This window comes from Fonsecaea multimorphosa, assembly GCF_000836435.1.
Source record: "Fonsecaea multimorphosa CBS 102226 unplaced genomic scaffold supercont1.26, whole genome shotgun sequence".
Taxonomy (NCBI): Eukaryota; Fungi; Ascomycota; class Eurotiomycetes; order Chaetothyriales; family Herpotrichiellaceae; genus Fonsecaea; species Fonsecaea multimorphosa.
The window spans coordinates 125403-144555 of NW_015971660.1; the positions used below are offsets into that span (position 1 = coordinate 125403).

At 54.0% G+C, this 19153-nt stretch overlaps 6 protein-coding genes across 6 annotated transcripts; 4 read left to right on the forward strand and 2 right to left on the reverse strand.

Moving 5' to 3' along the window:
- Positions 1 to 337: 337 nt before the first annotated feature.
- Z520_09795 (uncharacterized protein) lies at positions 338 to 2161 on the reverse strand (the record flags this gene model as incomplete). The annotated part of the gene is made up of 6 exons (XM_016780289.1): positions 338 to 560; positions 607 to 777; positions 873 to 1121; positions 1182 to 1532; positions 1610 to 1909; positions 1965 to 2161. 6 exons carry the CDS (start codon positions 2159 to 2161, stop codon positions 338 to 340), a joined length of 1491 nt encoding a protein of 496 aa, XP_016628532.1.
- Positions 2162 to 4071: 1910 nt separating this feature from the next.
- Z520_09796 (uncharacterized protein) lies at positions 4072 to 5880 on the reverse strand (the record flags this gene model as incomplete). The annotated part of the gene is made up of 1 exon (XM_016780290.1): positions 4072 to 5880. The coding sequence occupies one exon, from the start codon at positions 5878 to 5880 to the stop codon at positions 4072 to 4074; it is 1809 nt and encodes a 602-aa protein (XP_016628533.1).
- Positions 5881 to 6891: 1011 nt separating this feature from the next.
- On the forward strand, positions 6892 to 8248 carry Z520_09797 (uncharacterized protein; the record flags this gene model as incomplete). The annotated part of the gene is made up of 2 exons (XM_016780291.1): positions 6892 to 7837; positions 7905 to 8248. 2 exons carry the CDS (start codon positions 6892 to 6894, stop codon positions 8246 to 8248), a joined length of 1290 nt encoding a protein of 429 aa, XP_016628534.1.
- A 764-nt stretch (positions 8249 to 9012) lies between these two features.
- Positions 9013 to 10648, forward strand: Z520_09798 (uncharacterized protein; the record flags this gene model as incomplete). Its single annotated transcript, XM_016780292.1, has 2 exons — positions 9013 to 9640; positions 9702 to 10648. The coding sequence occupies 2 exons, from the start codon at positions 9013 to 9015 to the stop codon at positions 10646 to 10648; spliced, it is 1575 nt and encodes a 524-aa protein (XP_016628535.1).
- A 3766-nt stretch (positions 10649 to 14414) lies between these two features.
- Z520_09799 (homogentisate 1,2-dioxygenase) lies at positions 14415 to 15948 on the forward strand (the record flags this gene model as incomplete). The annotated part of the gene is made up of 3 exons (XM_016780293.1): positions 14415 to 14482; positions 14544 to 15789; positions 15853 to 15948. The coding sequence occupies 3 exons, from the start codon at positions 14415 to 14417 to the stop codon at positions 15946 to 15948; spliced, it is 1410 nt and encodes a 469-aa protein (XP_016628536.1).
- A 1163-nt stretch (positions 15949 to 17111) lies between these two features.
- Positions 17112 to 18830, forward strand: Z520_09800 (uncharacterized protein; the record flags this gene model as incomplete). Its single annotated transcript, XM_016780294.1, has 1 exon — positions 17112 to 18830. One exon carries the CDS (start codon positions 17112 to 17114, stop codon positions 18828 to 18830), a length of 1719 nt encoding a protein of 572 aa, XP_016628537.1.
- Positions 18831 to 19153: the final 323 nt, after the last annotated feature.

The following is a 19153-nucleotide window of genomic DNA, read 5'->3' on the forward strand; positions in this document are numbered from 1 at the left end:
TTGGACAAACTGTTGGTATGTTCTCGCCACATATCGCCCTTTTCTCGAATGCCTTCCCACCTTTCTTGGAAGCAGATCGATGGGTCACCCGGAGCCTACGAGACGCTCTCCTTCGGCAACTCGACACTCAGTCTTCAAAACTTCAAACACCTAGGGAACCCTGGGGTTCTTACACATCTAGTCTGTTCAATCTGTGGACTTCGAATGTCCTTCTAACGGTCCTCTGATCAAATCGCTCTTGGGTCGCCCCCTCCAGTCCACAAAGAGTCAAGCTTAGTCCTGCATTTGGTCCCACGAAGCAGAACCGCTGCAATGCCGGCAACCTTCCTAATCAGCATCAATAGGTGAAGCGGAATCCTGGATGGTCGTCTCCGAGGTTGTTCTTTTCGTCGTCTGGCAAATTATACCTGTCATCGCGTCGGCCTTGGTCTCTCAATTTGTTCTCTCTCCTGACGTAGAAGAAGAAGAGAACTGCGCTAAGGACGCATAGCCAGACCAGCCCCAGTCCCAAACCATATCCAAGCGGGTATTCAGGTGCTTGACTTGTCACAAACATGTTTCTAGCTGATCGTCAGTCACGCTCTCAGCGGGGCCCAGCTGACTTACGACGCAACAATGCCGCCGCAGTTGCCAAATCCGACCATCATTGCGGCACTGACACTACGCTTGTAGTGACCGGAGACGTTGTTGTTCAGCCACACAAGTGTAATTGGCTGAGCAATATATCCGCCACTGACAACAGCGTACAAGGCGAAATATCTAGCTCCGACGCTTACGCTAGTTTGTCGTTAGCATTCGAGCGTCTCTCAACAGTGAGATAGCATGGGAAAGGGGACAATATGACGGTTGTTCGCGGGTCAGGGGATATTTACTGGTGCATATTCAATAAGATGGCATAGCCAATGGTGGCCACGAGGCAGCCAGCTAGGATGAAACCAAAGCGATGGCGAAGCCTGTCGCTTGCAACCGCACACGTCAAAGCACAAACCATGGCAAAGACGAAGATAGGGATAGACATGACCTGGGCACGGATTGAAGTCCATCCAAGCTGTTTGAGAATGGTAGGAGTAAAGAAGGCGCCACTGTAGCTGGTGGTGACAATGCCGAGATACATTGCAATGCTGGCTAATGTCAGTCTTCCTCTCTCCAGGCACAAGGAACGCGTTCAGACTATGACTGACCCGAGATAGATCTTGACGTCGCTGAAGACGCGTTTGGCGGTCTTCTTATTCCAATGGCTCATATTGGCACCTTCAACATCCATTGCCAGTCGACGAACAAGGAGTTCCCGCTCGGCCGGCTTCAGGAACTTTGCAGTCTCGGGCCAATCTGGGACAACGAAGAATGAAGCGAAGGCCACCAGTATGGTGAAGAGACCTTCTAGGATGAAGATCCATCTCCAACCACTGTATCCAGCGATTCCATCCATATGAGCAATTGCGTACGCCAGAAGGCCACTGAAAGCGCCCGCAATGATAGAGGCAGAAAAGAAAAGGTTGAACCTCCATTGCAGTTCGTGGCGCTTGTAAAACCTGTTGTCTATCAGCTCAGTTCGAATGTACCGCCTCTTGACACGGCAAGATGCTGTGGGTGGTCTTGGGAGACTAACATTGAGATCAGATAGAGGCAGCCAGGGAAGAACCCGGCCTCCAATGCGCCTATAATGACTCGACAGACAACCAGGCCGGCAAAGGATTGAGTGACCCCTTGGCAGACGGTGACAATTCCCCAACCAAGCATGATGGACGAGATGAAGATGGATGGGCGCACTCTTTTCAGAATAAGGTTGCAAGGGACTTCCAGGAGAATATACAAGATGAAGAACATGAACAGCGCGATGTTATAGTCCTGACCAGCCATGTTGAGATCTTTCTCCAAGCCCTGGATGCGAGCATTGCCGATGTTGATGCTGCCGGACGAGTGGTCAATTGGGGGATCGTGACGAGGGTGTGGAACGCACATACCGGTCGATAAACGCGCAGAGAAAGAGGAGGAAGAGGATGGGGACAAGATTGATGTCGGTCTTGAGAAGCACTTTCTTTTCCAGAGCTCTATCGATCTCCTGGGCCTCGCCTTTGGTACTCAGGCTGATGACTTCGTGCATTTCTTGGGCGACAGGAACATCCTTGATCTCGGATTTGTCGACCATCGTTTCCGCCATGGCGATTGATTGCTCACCGACCCACGGGAGACAAACAAGAGGACAAAGAGAAGAGATGAGCAATCAACTTCAGATCAGGATGCTAAGACAGACAAACACCGAGTCTCGAAGCTGGAGCCAGTCCAGATTTTCACGGGCGCAGGTCGCCCTTTATGCCACACCCTATCCACCAGGTTCCCACGCTGGAAATTGATGGACGTTGATTGCGCTAGCAGACCGCGAAGTTGGAGGACGAGCGAGCAACTCCATGAGTTGATTCCGCGCTGTGGCGTCCAGTCAATATTCCCCAGACCTGGGGTTGCATGGAGCTGTGGGGGAAGGGAGCTATGTTGGGATTCTGCTCGCATTCAATAGCACCTTTTCATAAGCACAGGGACCGAATCTGGTTGGTTAAGAGGAAGAGTCCCTCTGGCAGGCAATGGAGCCAGGGTCTGGACATGCTCCCCAAGCGAGCTATTCTTCCTTGTCTTCGACATCTATGGCCACATTCCTTGTCGATCGTCTGTCAGTGAGGAGGGACTGAATGGCAGCAGTACCCGCGCCAAGTATGGAAAAAGACCGGTGTAGTTGTCCCACGGTTTCCTCCCGAGATGAAGGCCAGGTTATCGGTCCGGGCCCATGGCAACCTTTACCAACAACATACAAGTGGTTTCTCGGCGCGTCTTTCAGCCATGTCCTCACTAGCTCATCGGTTCTGAAACCGGGGTCATGCAGATCATGCTGGAAGAAGGTCCTTGTTGGAAACTTGGGGGAACAAAAAGCAGTGCGGGATCCGCCACGATGAGCACGGAAGAAAGCCGCTGCCCGGATATGGAAGCTCGTTCAACCAATCATGCTATTCACCATCTGGTCCGACTGCCTCTCGTTACTCCTAAACGCTCTTTTGGGACTGACTGGAGTCAGTTGCGAACGACAGGGGTCTACGAGTGTGGAAGAGTTTTGATGAGATGCGCAATTGTCCCGGGGCCTTGCAGAGATTTGGAACAGGATCCCCGGTCAAGATGCACCATTCCGACCCTCTTGCTCCCGTCCTGATCGTCAAGCGAGAAACGCACGAGACCGCTCGTAAGAACTGGAAGGGCTGCTCTGCAGTTCTGCCGTTGGTGATGTGAGAATCCCTCCGATGGAAAATATAGAAGGACAGGAACAGGAGACTCGGAAGAGGAATGCAAGGATGTTACCCGGCCAAGGGTATCCCTCCTATCGCCCTGCCCATTACACTAACAGTGTACCTGGAGACTGGCCCTCCCTGCTGAAGATCCATGGATTTGGAATGGCGGTTGCCCAAAAACAAAAACCTTTGTGTAACATGTTCCAATGCTGCAGCCCGATCCCAAAATGAGGTCGACCTTCGTACCGAAACATATTGCCGGGATCCATCTTCTACACGACGAGCACACCAGCACCCAAAACGGTCAATCACACCTTACGCCGCCGCTTGTGTCTCCAGGACTCTTACATATCAAGCGAGTGGGAACGCTGAGGGAACAACATAACGGTCGAGACCCATGCACCAGGATCCGATGTATTTTCGCGCTCTGGTCCCAAACATCAATCCCCCATGAATTGGGCCTTCTCTCCGGATTAGACCAGCAGGTTCACCAAAGAGCGGAACTGTTCCTTTTTGCAAGATATTCAACGGTTTTGTCGAATTTGCGTCGAGCTGTCTGTTGATACGTTAGGTATGTGGGAAGGGCCCAGAGTGGCAAGCGGGATAGTAAACTGTTGACGGGTGGCAGAGATTCATGGAGGGAACAACATTCTATTCACATTCATGATCCAGCACTTTCAGAAACGAGCCCGAGATCGGTTCGGTTCGGTCGGTCTGGTCTCTGTCTATCTATCTATCTATCTGTCCCATTTCCCCATCCATCTAATTCTCTAAATCCCGCCCTCTGGCACTCAAGCCTTTACTGCCTCAGATCTTGGCATTTCGCCAAAAGCCCTTCCCACGGCCTCAGCGGGATCTTTCCCTCGCGCGGTTTTTCAGGTTTGCCCTTTGTATACGTGCCGCAGACCCAGGACTCGACTGACAGAGATTCGGGCAGTGTCCAGTCGACGTCCTTGCCGGAGAAGTTCAGCACCACCAACCACCGATCCCCACGCGGGTTGGTGCTGGTCCTGATGTAGGCCAGCACGTCGGGATGGTCGGGATCCAGTTCGTGGTAGTCGCCGTAGACGAACGCGTCGGCGTGGGTTTTGCGCTCGCGGATGCCGCGTTGCCAGAATTGCCAGGTCGAGAGCTCGTCGTCGCTGTTGTCACGGCTCATCTGGTCTTCGGCGTTGATGCCGTCCTTGAAGTCGTCCATGACGCGCATCCAGGGCTTCACCCCGGCGCGGCAGAAGCCCGCGTTGTCGGACCGGTTCCACTGGAAGGGCGTGCGCGCGTGGTCGCGGGCTTTGAGGTGGATGACTTTGCGGGCGTGCTCGAGCTTGTCCGGGTCGTCCTTGTAGATCTGTTGGGCCTTTTTCCAGTAGTTGATGGTCTCGATGTCCTTGTATTCTTGTGCAATGTCCCATTCGCGGGGCGCGTTGCGCATCCCGATCTCCTCGCCCTGGTACACGAATAAAGTACCCCCCAAGGTGGTCTGCATGAGGGCCAGCAGCTTGGCGCCCTTGTCGCGCAGGCGGTCGCTGTCGTCCGTGTACCGCGTCACGCTGCGCGGGTTGTCGTGGTTCTCGATAAAGACCGAATTCCACCCGTCCCGCTCGATCATGCACCGCTGCCACCGCGTGATGATCGACTTGAGCTCCTTGACGTCCCAGGGTTTCAGCGCCATCCGCACGTTGGGCTTGTCAATGTCGACCACGTCGAAGATGAAGATCATGTTGAGCTCGCCCGCCTCGGCGCCCACGGTCCGGAGGATCTCGTCTTCGTCCGACACGCCCGGCATTTCGCCCACGGTGATGGCGTCGTACTTGGAGAGCACCTCGCGGTTCATTTCGCGCAGGTAGTCGTGCAGCTTGGGCCCGTTGACGAAGAACTGCGTCCCCGGTTGGTACTTGTGCGTCAGAGGGTCGAGCACCACGGGGGCGTCCGGGTATGTTGGGACCTTGCTGATCATGTTGATGACGTCTTGTCTGAAGCCCGCGACGCCCCGGTCGAGCCAGAACCGCATCACGTCCCACACGGCCTCGCGCACGTCCGGGTTCTCCCAATTCAGGTCGGGCTGTTCGGGCGTGAAGATGGAAAGGTAGTATTCCCCCGTCTCGGTGTCGTAGGTCCACGCCGAGTTTGCTTCGCCCAAGATCTGGGCCCAGTTGTTGGGCGGTTCCGGCACGCCGGCGTCGCTGACTGATTTGGGCGGTTTCCAGATATACCAGTGTCTCTTCGGGTTGGTCTTTGATGAGCGAGATTCCAGAAACCAAGGGTGCATGTTGGACGTGTGGTTGACCACGAGGTCCATCATGAGCTTCATGTCTCTCTTTTTCAGCTCGGCGATCAGATTGTCCACGTCCTCGAGGGAGCCGTAGATGGGGTCGATGACCTTGTAGTCTGCAATGTCATAGCCCATGTCGGCCTGGGGGGATTTGTAAATCGGCGACGTCCACACGATGTCAATGCCCAACTCCTTCAGGTAGTCTAGGCGAGATGTGATGCCCTTGACGTCGCCCCAGCCGTCGCCGTTGGTGTCCTGGAAGGACGACGGGTAGATCTGATAGATGACGGCTTCTTTCCACCATTTTGGCGTCGCATACGTCGATGGTGTCTTGGACATTCTGGCAGCAGCAAGACAGGAGAGAAAGCAGCAACGAGGTGGGGGGTCTTATTATCACAAGAGGTACTTTGTATCACCTGAATCGCTTACCTTTTATACCAAGTCTGATGAGATTTTTGGACTCGTTTTGACATGATTCCCTTGTCAATGGATTTCCAGCGAAAGAATCTCCGGCCAATGTCGTCATGGTCTGATTGGGAAGTCGAGCCGTTGATCAGATTCGGTATGTCAGTCTGCACTGATGGCACCAGGTCTGTAGGTGTGTAGGTGTGTAAGGCGGATAAGGGCATCTTCATTCGCCGTCCATTATGTCTGTGTTGTCTGTGGTATGAACTTGGCGAGTCTGCCTGAGTTGCTCAGATACTGGCCAAAGTACCGAGAACCGACGAGGACTAGTTTTTTGGCTTGTCAAACTGCGCCCCTGTATTTCTTCTTGGACTTGGCTCGCTGCCTCCCCTCGACTCCAGCCTCTTGTACGACGAGGCACCACTAAGGGACCCTAGAATGTCTCCAGAGCACTGTCCGTGGTGGTCGAAGGAGCTCAAAGTAAGTTGAAGCCATTGCATGCTATGGAGTCCTTGCCGGTAACCTGAAAAGTTGTTTGCCGCCTGCAATTTCCCCGCCGTTCGAGGGCAGATGGCGCCTCAAAATCATCACAGAACAATCAACATAAGGTAGTCAGCATCAAGGCTGGCACCCACACGAGCAGACGAGGTCCTTGATACACAACGTCCCTATGGATCAACTCTAGCCACCCAAGCCCCCTGGGACTGGCAGGTTAAATAGCGAATCGGCTGCTGGGACACAAAAGTGTATGCGAAGCCGCGACCCTGGCACCAACGACGGAATTGGCTCCGAGCTGCCCGCTTCTGACATCTTTTTCTCCTTCTCTGTACACGGGACTTATAGGGAAATAATCCACTGAACAAGAGGAGAGTTGATCTCTGACAAGAAGTGTGCAACTGGATAACTCCAAGCTGGTAAGAAAAGACAAAGACACAGACAATCAAGATGGCATCTCTCAAATCATGGTTTCCAATCCCAAAGTCGAGCCATTTCTCTTTGACCAATTTACCCTTCGGCATCATTTCTACAGCATCTAAGCCCACTCCACGGCCAGCTGTGGCCATCGGCGAACACTGCCTGGACCTGCAGGAATTCGCAGCGTCGGGGGCGTTCTCTTCGCTCGGATTTGACGTCTCGTGTTTCTCCAAGTCAACCCTGAACGACTTCGCGGCGTTGGGAAGACCGGTCCATCGCTCAGTGAGGAAATACCTCCAAGATGTCTTTGTTGACAACACATCTCTTCCGGACGTCTTACAAAGCAACAAATCCTTGCAAGAAAAATGCCTAATCCCCAAGGAGCAAGTCGAGATGCACATGCCAATGCACATTGGTGATTATACGGACTTCTACGCCGGCAAGAACCATGCCTTCAATGTTGGTTGCCTTTTTCGTGGACCTGATAACGCCCTGCAACCAAACTATACGCATTTACCCGTGGGATACCATGGTCGAGCCTCGTCTGTGGTCGTCTCGGGTACTCCAATTACAAGGCCCAATGGCCAGATCCTGGAGAACCCCGCCGCAACCGTCAAGAAACCCGTATTCAGCCCTTGCAGGAGACTTGATATCGAACTGGAGCTCGGCGCTTTCCTCTGCAAGGGCAACAAAATGGGCACCAACATCCCCATATCTGAGGCCGCAGATCATATCTTTGGATTCGTGCTGCTCAATGACTGGTCTGCCCGAGATATCCAAGCTTGGGAGTACGTCCCGTTGGGACCATTCTTAGCTAAGAACTTTGGCTCCACCATCAGCCCGTGGGTGGTGCTGACCGATGCATTGGAGCCGTTTCGATGCAAGGGCATCTCGAATGAGACGGAGTTGCTGCCATATCTGCAGGAGAAAGAGGAGAAGAATGTGTATGACATTCGATTGCAGGTTGATATCACACGTAAGTCTGACACGACAAGCGCTGTTCTCAAAGTACGGTTGGAGACTAACTCGAAGGCATGCAATAGCTGAGAGCGGATCGACGACTACAATCTTGAATTCTAATGGCCGCAATCTTCTCTTCTCATTTCCGCAGATGCTGGCTCATCACTCGATAGGCGGATGCCCTATGGCGGTCGGTGATCTTCTCGGGTCTGGCACAATCAGCGGCACCGAGCCAGGCACGGAAGGAAGTATGCTCGAGATCACCAAGGGCGGGAAAGAAAGTGTCAAGTTGAACGGAGGAGTGGAGCGGAAGTTCTTGGACGACGGAGACACCATTACAATGTACGGAGTCTGCGGCACAGAGGAATCTGGACTTGTCGGCTTCGGAGAGTGTTCGGGTAAGATCCTGCCTGCGCCCAAGATCTAAGCCGCATAGCCGTGCCATTAGCAGTTCACAAGGCACCATAATGGCACACTACAATTAGACGATGAATTAGTAGGGGAGGAGAGAGGGAAATCAAAAGTATCTCGCAACCACGTAATTCCGCTCTGCTCGTAAAGGACTTACTCCACGTGGAGTTATTATCGAGAGCGTGATAGTGTAATCCAATCGGTATACACAGATTACCTAGCTAAGTACTAGGAAGAATGCTCGCGATTGTTTCAATGGCCATTCCCCGGATTCTTCCCGTATTCCATCGTCTCCTCCTTCCCCCCAGACATCCCGCACCTATTGGCCACTCGAACGTGGTCGATACAATGACGATTAAGCGGCTTCGTTCCGCTCACGGATGCCTTGGTCAATGCTTGAGACTCCCTAGCCCGTCGTCTTCTCCACCTTTGCTGCTGAGCGCGGATGACCCCTCCCGCTGTCGACCCTTGGTGAGACAAGCTGGATAGATGGTCTCTACCGCAGGTAAGCGCTCTACAAGAGGGGGTTTGTGTCCGAGTTTGGTCCAGCACGCCTCATTCGAGTACAACCACTGCTGGCGGTGTGCCACAAGGATATAATTGAGAGAGACCGTCCTCTACATTTCGAGTGATCTGTCTCCATTTCTTCACTTTCAGCTCATCAGTAGCTTCAACCGCTTTCCTCTAGGGGTGTCAACGCTAGCGCCGGATTTGATATCCTTCTCTTTTACATCGAAAGGGTGCCGACCTGTTAGGACTATACCCTGGACGACGACCAAGATGATTGTGGCTCTATCACCCGCAACTCTCTCCTTCCTCTTCCTCGCGCTGGGCTACTTCCTGATCCGCTACTTGAACTCGACCGACCAGCCCAAGATCAAAGGCCTACCTGAGATCCCGGGTGTCCCACTGTTTGGAAACCTGCTCCAACTCGGCCAGGACCACGCGCGTGTCACCGCTCGGTGGGCAAAGGAATATGGCTGGCCCGTCTTCCAGACCCGCCTGGGCAACCGCCGCATCATCTTCGCCAACACGTTCGATTCCGTCAAGCACTTCTGGATCACCAACCAATCCTCTCTGATCTCCAGGCCCACGTTGTACACCTTCCACAGCGTCGTCTCGAGCAGCCAGGGCTTCACCATCGGAACGTCGCCCTGGGATGAATCCTGCAAGAAACGTCGCAAGGTGGCGGCCACGGCGTTGAATAAACCCGCCGTGCAGAGCTACATGCCCTTCATTGACTTGGAGAGTTGTGTTGCCATCAAGGACATGTACAAGGATTCGATGAATGGCACGCTAGATTTGGATCCGAGAAAGTACTTCCATCGGTTTGCCCTCAATACCAGCTTGACGTTGAACTATGGGATCCGGATCGACGGAGGAATTGATCAAGAACTGCTCAGGGAAGGTGAGTGTATTTTGAAAACGAATTCTAGACGTGAATCGCAAAGCTGACAATTTGTGCCCAGTTGTCCACGTCGAACGAGTGGTGTCGAACTTCCGTAGCACATCCAACAACTGGCAAGACTACATTCCTCTGCTGCGACTGCCGTTCATTTCTCGCCAGAACAAATCGGCTGCAGAATACCGAGAGCGTCGAGACAAGTATCTCACCACCTTCTTGAACATGCTCAAGGAGCGCATTGCGAACGGTACCGACAGACCTTGCATTACCGGCAACATCATCAAGGATCCCGAGGAGACGCTGAACGAAGCAGAACTGAAGTCCATTTGCTTGACTATGGTCTCGGCCGGCATTGACACCGTGCCCGGCAACATGATTATGGGTCTTGGATACCTTGCCTCTCCGGAGGGCCAGCACATCCAGAAAAGGGCCTATGAAGAAATTATGAAAGTGTATCCCACGGACGGCGAGGCGTGGGAGAAATGCCTGGTTGAGGAAAAGGTGCCCTACATCACGGCTCTGACAAAGGAGATCCTCCGTTTCTGGACCGTGATCCCCATCTGCCTGCCGCGAACCAGCATCAAGGACATCAAGTACAACGACGTCACCATCCCCGCGGGGAGCGTCTTCTACATGAACGCCTGGGCGGCCGACTATGACGAGACGCACTTCAAGGACCCCGCCAAATTCATCCCGGAGCGATACCTGGACGACCAAGAGGGCAGTGGAACACCCCACTACGGCTACGGCGCGGGCAGCAGAATGTGCGTGGGCTCGCACCTGGCGAACCGCGAGATCTACACGGCGTTTTTGCGCATGATTGTGGCCTTTGAGTTTGTGCAGGCCCAGGACCCCAAGGACTGGCCCGTCCTCGACGCCATCGAGTGCAACAGCATCCCAACCGCCCTCACCACGGAACCCAAACCGTTCAAGGTGGGCTTCCGGGTCCGGAACAAGGAGGCTCTGGAGAGATGGATCCGTGCGAGTGATGAGCGGACCAAGGATCTTTAGAGAAAGAAAAAAAGGGGCATGAACCACGATGGTGACGAGGAAAATGAAATGAGGTTTTGAAATGTGAATGTGCATTGCATTGCAGCTGTTATTTGTCAGGCTGGGTGGTTCCCTCCCGGTTTGGGGCCTGCTGGCCCAGTTGATTATTATTCGAGAACAAAGCTCGATTTGAAGCATTTTTGATGTCGTCTTTTTTTCCGACGAGATTTATCCACGAGCTATTATGGTGTCATCTTAAGGAGAAAACGGACTATTCGCTAAGGGGGTTTGAGCCTTGTTCTCTCCCCTTCTCCCAAGGGTTAACTATTTGTTCTCTATATTCCGTGGCCTAGTTCTGCAAAATTGTGCATTTCCAGCCCCTTTTCACCCTCAGGGAGTTTAACTTCTTAGCTGGAAAAGAATTCTACAAAAGTTCCGCGTTGAAGACACTTCAGTTTTTGTTTTTTTAAGTTGTCAGTCCGGTGGTAGGCATATAGGACCCCCGAAATATTTGGTTTCTAGGTAGGTCCTTCTCGTTCGTGGAACCAAACTTGGACCGAAGCTTGAATTCTCAATCCTCTTGAGGACCGGTTTTTTTTTCAATTTCTTTGGGAGGTACCAGATGATTTGAGGGCCCTTGAGCGCTTACTCTACAAATAGTATTAGTCTTGTGCGTTTCTTCACAAACCGTGCACAATCAAGCCCCGAGTCCAAATGGATTGCGTCAGCTGTTATATGCTCCCTCTCTTGTTTTGTGGAAACTTGATATCCGCCCGGGTCATTGCTCATCACCTCGAAGCATCATCAAGCCGAGATCTCGGCCGTCCAAAAGCCCGTTCGACGTGTGTATAGGTTGAGTTTTGGGACGAAAGCTTCAAATCATCTTCCTTCGGAATCCTAGGTACCCTGGTCCGAACCACCAGCCGGGCATAACGAACACGTTCAGGTCCGAATATTCCGATCTCATCATTCACCCTCTCGGCGCGGGCGGCAATAGTTAAAGGGGGCAGAGGCTCTGGGTTTATACCGCTTACATAGCAAGGCTCCCAATACTGCAAATCCTCCAATCAGACGTCCCATGATGTCGAGGCCACGTCCATATGCCACGCAATATGTCCCATGGTGGCAACGCAACACAAAGATCCAGGTGGCGCTCGACTTCTTGGAGCAATGGAAGAGGGACAGGATCGCGAACCCGCAGGGTAAGTTAGCTCTCGTTCTTGTTCAGACGCTTGCCAATCATGTGTTTCTCTTTACGCGCAAGGTCAGCATATTTGTGACTTGTGCAACGGTGCGTTCAAAGTATTTCCTACTTGGGAGATACCCACTACCAATGCAGATTTCCAGGTTGATAAGGGCAAAAATGCTCGGTATGGTGGTCGATTTTGTGCCACCGTCCGGTTGCAACTCCGGTACCGCTGACATCAAGGACCCTCATGACAAACCTGATGATTGGCCGTAGCTCTGTTTCCTCCCTGGGATGTTTCTCGGCGGCATTCCGCTGAGCCTGAACATTTGCGACGCGGACATTGGCATGGGGGAAATCTCTGAGGACGAACCCTGGAGGGGTTGTACGAGCCAGCCGCCCGAGCCGGCGAAACTTGCCTCCTTGCCCATGAGGAGGAGCAACAAGCCCAGCTGTTCTCCGACAGAGCTGCTCGTGCCCTGTGATTGGGTTTCGCCACCTCTTGAATCATTCGTTGTCGAGTTCTTCTAGAGAATTCGACATTTTCCGCAGGATACGAGCCATCGGCAGTTTGTTTGAGGAACAGGGACTCTTGGGAGACAAGTTGAGATTTCAGGCTATTTTCCCATGCTTGTGATCGTCGGTGGTTCCGCCCGTGCCGACAACGTGCTCTGGGCCGGCCGTGAACACTCGAGAACACCAGAAAGTACCGAGAGTACAATGACGACGGCGATCCAGAGAGCGACGATCAACTGGCGTCATCGCGGCAGGATGGTGGCAGTTGAGTGGCAGGCCAGTTGTCTTGGGATTGAGTTGGAGAAGCGGTTGACTGTGGCCGTCTTGGGGTTGCAATGACCGCTGACAGGGGCAACCTCTCGAACCTTTCAAAGCCTAAACGTACCCGCAATGGGGTAGCACGGGCAGGTTTGCGCTGCTCTCCAAGAGCCAAAGAAAAGCCATGGCACGGATGGCACAGGCGCACCCACCGCCGATCATCAGGCAGATTGTCGCCCCAGTGCCCGATGTGCCCGACTGCCCAGATGTTTTGTCCCAGAGCGCCCAGAATAACCACCGATGACCAGCGCCCGCCAGCCACGCCCGCAGGAGCATCAGCATCTTACAACCGGTTGAGCGCCGGTGTCATTCTGATTCTGAAACGAGGGCGCATGCTCTGCGCAGCCGACACCGAAACAGCAACAACCTCTCAGGCGAGCCAATTTCTGCACCCTCCTATGCCTTCCTGCCATCCTACGAGTCTACTTTCCTTGTGCATTGATCAGAAGACATCAGCTCACACAAGACCACCCCCAACTTTCTTCCCTTCTCTCTCTCACTCTCACACCCCTCGCTTAGAGGCTGCGTCGCTGGGTGGTGAGGGGTGCATGCACATGCATGCATTCCCCCCAAGCATCACTGAGCACAAAAACCAGCCAGTGGGTGGGCTGTTTAGCGGGAAAGTCGGCACAGGAGGCAGGAAATTGGGACATTGGCTTGGAATCGGAATGTTGTCTGGGCGTCTCAATTCGCCCTGCCGATCGCCCCACTGCCCACAACAGCCACTAGGCCCGCCCAGTTGCGCCTAAAAGTGGCTGCTAAACTTGCTGCGACGCAGACATCCCGCACTGCTCGAGGAGTCGAGGGCCCCTTCGAACCCGAGCCCCAAGCCCAAAAGAAAAACTTACGCCTCATTCCGCCATCCATGTCCATTCATGCCCTGTTTTGGGGCCCAGTAGCTTGATCTCATCCATTCACAGCCGCCCTGCCAGCCCCGATTCCTATCTCGGAATGCCATCCCACTTTGTCCGTGCCTTTGCCCTCAGGTGCCTTCTAACCTAATCTTGGGCTGTTGCAGCGAATTTTCTCGCCCGTCCTCGTGTTTGACCGGTTGTGAGCATCATGGATTTGGTGACTTGGAGAGCTGCGAGGTGCAGGTGTGCCCCCTGCGGGGATGCCCGTCCAACCAGACAAGCGCGACCAGCACACCTCCTTGTAGCATCTGAAGCTTCAGCTCGGGTTCGCGGTCTGCCGGGGACCGCCATGTCGTTTTCGCGAGTCTCCCACCCCTGTTCATCATGGTCTCTTTTCTCGTGGCCGCCCCCCCATCGCATCCCTCGCATGTTCGCGAAACTCGGCCCTAGCGCTCCTGCACTATTGTCTTGGGGCGGTATCCACTTCTGCGCTTCGCATCCCATTGTCAGGCTGGAGTCTGTTTTTGGGCCGTTTGCATTTCATTCATATTCCTCCCCACGGAATCAGTCCCTCGCTTCTTCACAGCATTCCGCACTCTCCTCTCTGACCAGCATACCAATCTTCCTCACAGGTAATCACCCATCAATACTGCCCTTCATGCAGGGCCTCAAACGTCTACAATCGGCCATCGAAAGGCACCGAGAAAACAAGGACATCAACATCAAGTACAAGACGCCCCTCACCAGTAAGTCCCATTCCGTGCTCTCCTCAGCCCTCCCCGTCAGGCTCGCTCTTATATTTCCCTCCACCTTCTCCAGCCTTGACACGAGTTGGAGTTCTCACTAACGTTTGGTTTTCCTCTCTTTCCAGTCCGCAACGTGAATACCTTTACCGACGAACAAGCCATCGACGATGCCTGTAACCCAATTCGCTGTGACCGACACGTACGAATATCTGAATGGGTTCGGGGGATACAAAGAGTATGGATTTCGGCGTTTGTTACCTTTTCTGTCTACCTCGGGCTGACACTGTGGTTTTCAGGAGTGAAGCAATTCAAGGCACGCTGCCCGTAGCGGCGAACTCTCCTCAAAAATGCCCGTACGGCCTGTACAACGAGAAGTTGTCGGGCACGGCGTTTACTGCGCCCCGAGACGAAAACCAGCAGACATGGCTGTACAGAATCCTTCCCTCTGCTAGCCACCAGAACTTCCAGCCGGTACCTACCTCCTCGTCGCAGTCCCTCATCTCTCCCACTCCCAGTTTTGGCACCCATTTCAATGCGATCCCGAATCAACTGCGATGGGATCCCTTCGATTTCGATCGAGAAGTGTCATGGATCCATTCCCTGCACCTGGTGGCGGGTGCAGGAGATCCGACTATGAAGCAAGGCCTGGGCATCTACATTTACGCCTGTGGCAGCAGCATGCCGGAGAAGACGGCATTCTACAGCGCGGACGGCGATTTCTTGATTGTTCCACAACATGGGGTGCTTGACATCCGAACCGAATTTGGCAAGATGCTGGTGCGGCCAAATGAAATTTGCGTCATTCCGCGGGGAATTCGATACCACGTTACATTGCATAACAACGAACCCGCGCGAGGGTACATTTGTGAATTGTACCAAGGCCACTTCAAATTGCCCGAGCTGGGCCCTATTGGTTCCAATGGCCTGGCCAATGCACGCGACTTCCAGACACCAGTGGCCGACTTTGTCGAGGACTACGAAAACACCGAGTGGACGCTGTACGGCAAATTTGGTGGTAACCTCTTCTCGGCCAAACAGTCTCACACCCCATTTGATATTGTCGGCTGGCACGGGACTTACTATCCTTACAAGTACGACTTGGGTCGGTTCAACCCTGTGGGCAGCATCTCGTACGATCATCCTGACCCGTCCATCTTCACCGTGCTGTCTGCGCCATCACATCCTCATGGAGCGGGTACGGCCGTTGTGGATTTTGTGATCTTCCCGCCTCGATGGCTGGTGGCCGAAAACACCTTCCGGCCTCCGTGGTACCATCGCAACACCATGTCCGAGTTCATGGGGTTGATCATGGGCAACTATGACGCCAAGGGGGCTGGTAAGGGAGGATTCCAGCCCGCGGGAGCGAGTTTACATAACACGATGAGCGGGCATGGACCCGACATGCAGACGTTTGAAAAAGCGTCGACGATGGATTTGCCGCCTCAAAAAGTAGGCGAGGGCAGCATGGCATTCATGTTTGAAAGTTGCTTGATGGTTGGCGTTACCGAGTGGGGATTGAAGACGTGCCAGAAGGTGCAAGAGGTGAGTTGCGGTCCTGATGCCACACGATGCCACACTATGAGCCACAGCTAACATTGCAATTAGACATACAATGCGCATTCTTGGGAGCCATTGAAGGTGCATTTCAAGCGACCGGCGTTGCACAGCGTGAGCAATGGAGCCAAAAAGCCCGCGGCATGAACAGCATTCATCAGCTGCGCGGTAAAAGCAATGACCGTGTGTTTTATACCGTTGTTGCACATTAGTTTATAGTCCCAAAAAAAAGTGCCAAAACAAGATACCCCCAACAATAACTATGCATCCTGACGTTCACACTGACATTCACACTGCTCTGCATTATTGTTGTTGCATTGCGTCCCTTGATATTGGAGGATCAGGGAGCCGGATCCCGGCGATCACATGCAGCGTGCCTCTGCTCCGTATCTGGTGTTTAGCGGGGACAAGGCCTTGAATGGCGAGAAATGGGTGGCCAGGACCCAATCACATTGACCTGTACTAGAACGTGCAGCGTGTTTTTTCCTATCCAAGCTGCTCTCACCACCATGTTTTGCCCTCGTTTGCCCTCGTTTGCTCTCCTTTGCCGCCCTCAGCTTCAGCGCCGCCGAATCTCAAAATCACCCCCAGGCAAAGCCAAACCGGGGTCCATTTCCTGCCTCTTCCCCCCTCCCTCCCTCCCTCACAGAGATACCTGAGCAGCCACTGACCGTTCCGCCCACCACGCACGAGGGCAGTGAGCACAACTGAGGGCCACCACTAGGCCGGTTAAGCCTGGTTAAGCCTGGTTTGCTCTGCTCCTATCACCTATCACGGCCACCACACGAGGGTCGTCCATGGGTGTCGTGTGCTCACTACTTGCAACTGTGCTTGATACACGTGCCCACATCCGTCCATCTCGACGTCTCTGCGTTTCCGAATTGCATCTTGCAAACACTTCGTCCTTAATTTTTCCAAGCTGCTGGTGGTAGTGGTATTCCCTGGAGTCCCTCTATTCCCTGTCCTCCCAACGTCTCTCTCCCCTTACGCTGAGGTCTGACGGCTGCTCTTGTCGTCGCCTTTTTCTACCCCCTCGTTTCTCTTTCGCTCGCTCATCATGCCCTGTGTTTTATCCTAAGACTTCTCTTCTAGCAGAATCATAGCTGCTTCAGTTCCGCTGTGAAACATTTGAACCTTCTCCCAGAGCCCGCATATACGACTCCTCGCGTGCCTCAGTCTGAGAAGCCTGGCTCGCTCTTCCTTGACGTTCTCTACGACCGGAAGATTGTCCTTGCTTTGTCCAGAACTGATAGACTCTTCCATTCATTCCTGATTGACGGCCCTCCATTCGACCCTTTTGATTGTCAACTATGCCACGGCCGAGACCGCCGCCCACTCCAACCGGCTCATCTGACCTGAGAGCGCTGGAAAACTTGAAGGCGTTTCAGGCCTCAGATATGGAATCCATCTTCACCCTACCGCCGCCAGCAATTCGGTCATCCGACGCACAATCCCAGAACCACCAGAGCGGAAAGTCGTCGCACGCACGAGACGCCACAAACACCACGGCGCTCACGCAAAGCACCCCTCCAATCTCTCCCCAAGACAAACCGCTTACTGCAAGTCCGCGGCACAAAAGAACGTCTTCAGGGGTGGTCAAGTCAACCGCCGAATCTACGAGTACCAACGGCGGCGCTTCCAATTCCTACGCTCTCCCCCCTCCTCCAAGTCGAGCCCGCAAGATCATCCAGATGAAACCCAAATCTCAGGCCACAAACAACTCCTCCCCCGCCAGTGACGCCAGCTACGTACCTCCCACTTCGGCCGCAACCTCGACCACCTCCGCCCCCTCCAACAAAGCATCCGCAACCTCGTCCGGAGGTGCATCCTCCAATGCCACCGCCACGAATACGAAGCGGAAACAACCCTCCGCCACAAGCGCCGCGGGCAGGAAAATTGCCCGCAAGACCGCCCATAGCATCATTGAGCGTCGCAGGCGGAGTAAAATGAATGAAGAGTTTGGGGTCCTAAAGGACATGATACCCGCATGTGAAGGGGTGGAGATGCACAAACTCGCCATCCTGCAAGCCGGGATCGAATATGTACGGTATCTCGAGGGATGCGTGGCGCAGCTCAAGGAGGAAAATGCGAAGCTGGGCGGCAAAGTGAGGACTTCCACAGGTTCAAGGATGCAGACGGATGACCCGCCCGGTGAGGACGAAGACATGGACGAAGAAGAAGACGAGCAAGACGAGGATGAGGAACAAGACGAGGCTGTCGACGACGTGCCTGCTCCCACGGGTCCTCCGGCAAGGATCCGAAATCATCGACCCAGCGGCGCCGTGGCCGGGAGCGAATGGGCATTGCGAGATTCGCGCAAATCTTCGGTTGCCTCGTTGAGCGGTTCTTCAGCGTATCCGTCTCCTCACATTCACAGCCAATCGCAAGGAGCAATGGACGAGGCCGGCGGCTTGAGGAAGAGGCCCCTCTTGCCCGCCGGTGTCCAATCCTTCACGGCCTCCCCTTCGATCTCAGTGCACTCGGGTGGAGGTATCATCTCGTCCGCGACGCCGACTCCAACGCTGCTCTCGCCCGCGTTCAACTCGATCCATTTCTCCCCGGATCTAGCGCGCACGCAAACCAACAGCAGCGTCGGGAAGTCTGGCAGTAGTGGGGTGCTGAACACCCCCGCGTCTTCATGGGCAACAGTCAACCCCTCAGGCAGCTCTTCCGGGTCGGTGTCCAACCCGAGTCCGAATATGCAACCGCTGCCTTCACCGAAAGCCGCCATGAACCTCCCACTGCCTCACCCGGCGGTGGCGTCCTTACAACTGCCACCACATTACAGCGCGGCGATCCAACGCGAGCGCGAGGGCGGGAGCAAGTCCCCAGGCGGCATGAGTGACGCTTCGGGAACCGCCGAGGCCACGGCCAGTGCGGCTTTGATGATGTTGACCAACGAGTGGAGAGGTGGTGGTCGGTCGGACGCCGTCCAAGGCAACGTGCCTGCTCCCGCGGTGGCTGGGATGAGAGACGACAGTAAAGATCGAGGCAAAGGCATGAGCGTGCGAGATTTGCTGAGTTCATGAGACCATCCTAGGATAGCCTAGGCTGGGCGACACGTTTTGTTCCCGACCCCCTCTCTGCTATGACAAATATGGGGCAGGTATGTATTTCATGATATTGGCGGGTTAGTGTGTTTTCCACATCTTGAGGAATATAGAAAAGCTCACGCACTGTTCCGCGATATACGGGCATCAGAGATCTGAAATTGGACATGGTATATGTCTGTATCTATATCTATATCTATATCTATATATATATCTCTCTCTATGCCTATGTTCAGATCGGAGTTCCTGAAACGCGACTCTTCCCCACATGTAGACATCATCCCGAAAAGAATGCCATGCGA